This window comes from Vanacampus margaritifer, chromosome 12 (genome assembly GCF_051991255.1).
Source record: "Vanacampus margaritifer isolate UIUO_Vmar chromosome 12, RoL_Vmar_1.0, whole genome shotgun sequence".
NCBI lineage: Eukaryota > Metazoa > Chordata > Actinopteri > Syngnathiformes > Syngnathidae > Vanacampus > Vanacampus margaritifer.
Genome location: NC_135443.1, coordinates 22835322 through 22842396, shown reverse-complemented (window position 1 = coordinate 22842396; position 7075 = coordinate 22835322). Strand labels below are relative to the sequence as shown.

The 7075-nt window shown below is 43.3% G+C and overlaps 1 protein-coding gene across 14 annotated transcripts in view; it reads left to right on the top strand.

Moving 5' to 3' along the window:
• Positions 1 to 7075, top strand: part of wdpcp (WD repeat containing planar cell polarity effector) — a 115557-nt gene that overhangs the window by 29424 nt on the left and 79058 nt on the right. For 11 of the 14 annotated variants that reach the window (XM_077582674.1, XM_077582666.1, XM_077582670.1 and 8 more), the window contains exon 3: positions 4028 to 4119. In XM_077582674.1, the coding sequence (XP_077438800.1) occupies positions 4059 to 4119 (61 nt within the window). In that variant the 5' untranslated portion in view covers positions 4028 to 4058. The remainder of the gene's footprint in view (positions 1 to 4027; positions 4120 to 7075) is intronic. The other 3 variants (XM_077582669.1, XM_077582664.1, XM_077582665.1) reach the window with 1 other exon arrangement.

The window sequence follows — 7075 nt, the reverse complement described above, 5'->3', positions numbered from 1 at the left end:
CAAGGAGACGCCACAGGACTCGCACAACAGTTTACTTTCACTTTCGCATTGGTCCGTTTTGCGTGCAAACGTTACACTTTCTTGACGGCCTTTTTTTCCGGGGAATAAAAAGCAAGTAACAGACTGTACACACTTCCTCCGATGAATATGCATTGGACTCGGGGCACTCTCCGTCGTCCGATCGAACGTCCGCCTGTGCGTGCTCGGTTGCGCTCCGCGTTACGACACCGTCATAGCCGCCGCGTCAGCGGTTCCAATTTCGCCGTCTAGCTCGGATTCACCTTCATCATCATCGATGATGATCGTCGTCGTCATCAATGTACTATTTTAGCGTTGGTCGATGCCTTTCGTCTTGTAAGTGTAGAGCTGCTTGCAAACGCTCGCCATTGCCCGTTCCCTCCTCCATATAGCTCCATCTAACGTCTTCTACTGCCGCGTCAATGCTTCCCAACCACGGAGTCACCACCCTCATCTTCATCATCGATGATGATCATCGTCGTCAACAATGTGCTCTTTCAGCGATGCTTTTGGTCTTCGAAAAAAACGGCTCGGGCGTGAGCTCCTCGCGACCGGCCGCCATTTTTCCTTTGTCTTCCATTCTCATCTCCTGCTCGACGCTCTAGCTCCGCCTCTACTGACGCCCACCCGATCTTGTCAAAAGAGAGTCATCGCTGCCCTCTAGGGGCCAAAAATAGTCATTAGGCACAACAGACAGGCTGGAAACTTTCACCAGACATGCGGAAGGGTTTCCTCTACCCGTTTCAAAAAAAAAAAAAAAATCATTGGATGACGTCTTTTGACGTCATTGGCAGTGCTCCGTAGGTTTTTACTTGACGTCTTTAAACGTCAGTGGCAGTGAAAGAGTTAAATGACGTTCTGCAAAAACCTACGGAGGAGCGCCAAAGACGTTAAGACGTCCACCCATTTTTTTTTTTTTTTTTTTTTTGGAAACGGGTGGAGTAAAGCCTTGCCCAGCTGTGGTGAAAGTTTCAAGCAGGTCTAGTGAGCCTAATGACTATTTTTGGCCCCTAGAGGGCAGCGATGACTCTCTTTTGAGAAGATTGGGTAGGCGTCAGTAGAAGACGTGAGGCGGAGCTAGAGGGGACAATGGCTGGGGAAGGGAAGAGAACATGGCGACCGGTTTGGAAGCAGTTCACGCTCGAGCATTTTTTGCATCGACCAACGCTAAAGAGCACATTGATGACGACGATGATCATCATCGATGATGATGATGGTGACTCCGAGGTTGGAAGCATTGACGCGGCAGTAGAAGACGTAAGGCGGAGCTAGATGGCTGAGGAAGCAAACAATGGCGGTTGCAAGCAGCTCACAATTTTTTTCAAAGACGAAAGGTATCGACCAACGCTAAAGAGCTCATTGATGACGACAATGATCATCATCGATGATGATGATGGTGACTCCGAGGTTGACGCCGACGTTGGAAGCGCTGACGCGGCGGCTATGACGACGTCATAAAGGTTCACGGGCTAGCGATGCTAACACCGGAAAACGCGGAGCACAACCGAGCACGCTCAGGCGGACGTTCAATCGGACGACGAAGAGTACCCCGAGTCCAATGCATATTCATCGGAGGAGTGGGTACAGTCTGCTACTTGCTATTCCCCGGAAAAAAAGGCCGTCAAGAAAGTGTAACGTCTGCACGCGAAACGGACAATCGAAGTGAAACGTATCTGTTGTGCAAATCCTGCTCCCTCTCCTTGCACGCAGGGCAGTGTTACAAAAAGAAAAACAGTATTTGAAACATCCACATAATTGTAAATAGTACCACAGTTGCACACATTTGTAAATAGTTTGCGAAATTGTTTTGTCAAATTGTTACACTGTTGAATTGAAATAAACGTATTTTGCAATCCAAAACCACTTTTTCATTGTTGGTGGTGGTGTATTACAGAAGTAAAGCACTATTTAGGTGTTTGTGGCATCATTCATTGACAAAAAGAAGTGTACAATTCACTAGAGTGCATGAAATAACATCGTTTCACAAAAAGCTTTTTCTCCGCTTTTTGTTTCAAAACAGAGCATTTCGGTGAAACTTTTTTCTGATGAAAGATGAGAGTTCAATCTTTCATTTGGTGGTATGTGTGTTTCCATAGTCCAAACACAACATTTTCTGTGGCCCTTGAAAGATCAGTCAAAATGCTTAAATCGGCTGGCACTGGCGACATCCCGTTTCTGAAAACGTCTGGCAGTCAAAGAGTTAACATCATTGGCGGCCCTCCGTAGGTTTTTACTTGACGTCTTTTAACGTCCATGGCAGTCAAAGAGTTAATATCCATCTATTGTCCGAACTATTTAAACAGCTTTCATTCTGGAAAAGACATTTCTATTCTTAAAAAAAAAAGAAGGAAAAAAAATCACCTTTTCTCCTGCAATGTCTATTCCTGTAATAAATCCCCTTTGTTCTAAAAAAATAAAAAATAAATTTTCAAACTAAACAAAAAACATCTGACAGTAGTTTCCCACCCTTCCAAAATGGCTGATGCCCTCTAAAAAATCCGTTTAGGAGGAGGACAGAAGAATCCTCTTATGCGCTGAACTCCTTCCGCCGTGGCCAAACCATGCTAGCCGCAGCGTTTCCACGGTACCTCACGTTATCTCGCCATATTTTGACTTGTAGTTTGAGCGGTAAAATGGGATATTCCACACACTCCCGCACTAGGAGGAGTATGTGCGGCAGATAAGAGCGACTTCTCAGAGATGAAATAAGAAAGAGAAGCCGACGCAGCAATATAACTGCTTTACCTTTGACTCCGTGTACACTTGTGTTTTTAAAGTATCTCCCGCACAAAATGTAGAAGGTTATTTTTACACTCCCTTACACTGCAATATTTCAGCGGCTGACAACTGCAGTGTTTAGGACCCACAAACTGATACCACTGCAAATTGTGTGTGGTTTCCTCCCCAATTTTGTTGTAAAATATTCGGGTAGGCAATCATTTGTATTTTCTGGCATTCAGGATGCTTTGTGGCATTATGCTTCTTCTCACAGGTCAGTATTGGTATTACTCCTATTAAAATAAATAAATAAATTAAATTAATCAATTAGTTGATGGATACATTAAGATTTTAATGTAATATATGTTTTAAAAAAAATTGAGAAGAAGTATTGGTACTACAATAGACAATATGTGTGTTGCGTTCCCCCACCAAAGTGTAGATTTTTAAGTGATTGTTTTTATGTTGTTAATGTAATGCCCAAACACGTGGGAAAGGAGAGCCACAGTCACCAATGCGTTTTGTGTGGGTCTGTAACTTATCCTTACAGAAACTAACTGTACATAATATCTGTGATCATGATAGTATTATTTGTCCTTGGCGGAGGTCTACGTTCTACTGACTGCCATATGACTTTCTGAATAAAAACAAAATGGCATGAAGGTGAGACAAGCTGACGTAGACTTGTGAACTCGTACTGACATTGCCAGGTGGTCACGGGTGGGGTATGCCCGCGCCCAATCGTTGACGCATCACAGGTGTGCAGTGACGGACGCGCACTTGAGGGGTGACAGTTAACACAAAGCGGACAGCATTCCGTGTATCTGTGTGTGAAAACACCACAACAATAACCTCGGGTCACTTTTTTCTGCTTACATATATGAACTCCACCATAGAGGCTTTCATCAGTTTAAGAAAAATTCACACACACACACACGAAAACAAATCTATAATATTTTAGGGAGGTCTAAGTACAAGAATATGATTTTTTTTATTGTCATGAAAGATACACATAATAATCGATAAATTATTTTTAAATTAATTATATTAATAAAAATATTAATAATTATTAATTATAATTAATAATCCCAGGATAATCAACTATTGGTCCATAGTGCCAGTTGATCAAGACATGCTTACTTGTGATAATTGTTAGAGTTTGAATGTAATTTAACTTTGAATGGTTGTCAATTACACCATGCATGTTTATGGTATGTTTGCAAGCATGCTAGAACTTTTTGTGGTCTTCTGTATGCGTTGTCTCATATGCTTTTTCTTTTGCTTTTCGTTGTGAGCGGAGTCGGGTTCCGCCGGTCCTTCAGATGGCGTTCTGCCTGGCTGAGCTACACTTGTGGTCCACCAAGAGCTCCCTCCAAGTCCAAGGTACTTATCGTAATTTAGATCTTGTGAAGTTGCTTAAAACAGTAGTCTTAACATTATGTGTATTTTAAAGAATATCCTGTATATATTTTTATGTTTTTATATTATCAACTGTCGTTTAGAGGCGCCGCTCAACTTTCTCTAATGTTTTGTATTTTTCCATGACGTATGAAACGAAACTGAAACTTAACTGTAATAAAAGCGACGAGGTGGCCGGGGGAGGAGAGAGAGTCGGAAGGAGCCGAGCGTGAGTTAAGGTCTTGCGTCTCCTCTCCTCTCCCAGCCGCGGTTGCAATAAAACAAAGCAACAGCTTCTGCCTCCTTTTTCCTTGGTGCACGGTCAGTAACTAAGGGGATCTGTAATATCAGACCCAACATTTAATTGGTGCCGAAACCTGGGACTTGCATCTGGACGGACGACCGCCGCTGAACCGAGGACACCGAGAATCTGTCGACAGCGTCTCCCCTTGCGTGACGGGTCTCGTCGCTCCGGCCACGGCCGTTCGCCCGGACACCGGGTCCTGCGAACCAGACCGGCACCGAGGACTAACAGGTATTATGCTGTTTAATTATCACGATTTACACAGAAGTTTGAAAAAAGAACACTAAATATACTGAAGAAGTAAGAGAAAAATAGAAAAGTGGGGAGTAAAAGAAAAGCGCTTGGGCGTTGGCCCGTGAAGAAGAAGAGAAAAAACCCATGGTATATATGATCCGGGCATCAAAGGGATCACGGTTTTATTAGATGAGATCCAAAATACTTTTATTGACAATTTTTAACTTGTTAAATAAAAGTGTAGTTTTCGGGTGCCCGGGTAGAGGAAATTAAACGTTGCCGTAAATACGTAATAATTTACACCTCCCCACTCATTGTTTACCAAAATATCTGTGTTCAATATAACTAAGATTTATCAGGTCAGAACAGAACTGACTGCGATTAAAAATAATCGCCTAAAACACAAATCATGGTTTTAAATTAGAAAGTGGTGCACCACAGAAAAGACTAAGTGTGTGTGTTTGTGTGTGTGTGTGTTTGTGTGCGTGTGTTTTTGTGTGTGTGTGTGTGTGCGTGTTTATGAGATAAGGTTAGAAGGGAGTAACTGCTGCCCGCTCGGGAGTAGAAACAATGGGCCAGTCATTGAGAAAAGAAATAGAACAACACCAGGATGTTAAGTTTGTTGCAAGCTTTGACGCTAATGCGTGCAAGTATCTGGAATCCTGGGTGACCAAGTATGATTTTAACCCGTCTTTGAGAGATGTCAGGAACAAAGAGGAAGTTAAGAAAAGTTTAGTGGAGAAAAGAGCAAAGAAGATTAAAAAGGGAAAGAATGTAGAAAAATTGGAAGCACAACTACGTGCTGTTGAAGTGTGGATAAAACAGTGTAAAATGAGGGCAGAAAGCATTTTGGAAAGTGAGAAAAGAAAAAAGGAAAAGACAGAAAGAAAAATGTACCAGATGAAGATAAGACCTAAAAAGACAAAAAGCGCAATCATCAGTCTTCAATGCCATGCACACATTTTTTCAACATGCCTCTCCTCCACCTTCTGGACCAATTTACTACCAAAACCAACCCAATCGGGGTAGAGGACGTGGACGCGGAAGAGGAAGAGGCCGACCAGCCACCAGACAGGATGTGTGCTACAATTGTGGCAAGTACGGCCACTTCGCCCGAGATTGCCGCTCCAAACAAAAAATTGAGACCCCAAAATCTGACCACTGGGATCCAACCGAATGACGCGAGCAGGAAAGGTCAAGTGATGAAAACCCTGATGACACCAGAACGATCGTCGAGGTGCTTGACCTGACAGTCCTGTTTAGCCAGATGTCCTCTATTGACCCAGCAGTAAGAAAACTAGGCTTAGGGCCATTTACTACAACATTGAAATTCATTGTGGATTCAGGAGCACAATCCTCCGTGATCACTGATCTACCAACAGGTGTCAAATTGTCAAAAAGCACAATAATGGTCATAGGAGTGGGAGGTAGACCAGCCATCCATTACTTTACCGAACCACTGACCATTATTGATGAAGACGGAACAGAATACCCAGATCAAACTTTCGTTTACGTGCCTCGTTGTCCTGAAAACCTCATCGGACGAGATTTGATAAAAGCCATGAGCCTTGTATTAATGGTCGAAGGCTCCAGCATGGTCGTGACAAAAAGAGGACAAGAAACACCAATGCAGATGTTAGTACTAGAAGGAAAAGACAAACCACGCCCATTCTACAGTCTGGATCCGATCCAAAAAGGTCCAACATCAGTAACAAACAATCTGCAACAGATGCCAGAACAAATCCTACCAAATTCAAATTGGGTGCCCCAAACCACGTACCCACTTCACTCCACCATCCGCTTCGCCCCGAACAAAGAGGGCAGAGACTTCTTTGATCAATGGTCCCGATTGACAACCATGCGGGCCCAAATAAAGGACCTAATTTGGGACGAACAGGCAGGATGGATGGCAGCCACAGTAATCTTTCCAGATTACATATATGCATTAACCACATATGAAGGCTTTGGCATTCCCTTCCACATTTCACTGGCAAAACCAACAGGCTGGAGATGGAAGGACATAGGATCAAAAATAAGAGATGTAACATGGTCCGAACAACGACTTCCGTGGACTCCATGTGAAGATGGAAGATTTAAACGCATCATGTCATCAGGAAACGTGGTCTGGAGGAAAAAACTAAACTGGGTGACAACATTTGTCCCCAGCACCCACCTAAGTACATGACATCCGGAGGAAACCACGATCCTGGCACTAAAAGACGCCATGGATCAAATACCACCTCAGCTGTGGTCAGCGTCAAAAACCGATGTGGGCCTAATGACCACAGCCACAGAAGTAACAATTGAACCAAGAACAAACTATCGCCCACGAATCAATCAATACCCACTCAAACCTGATGCCAAAGAAGGAATCACACCAGTAATCATGAACATGGTAAAAGC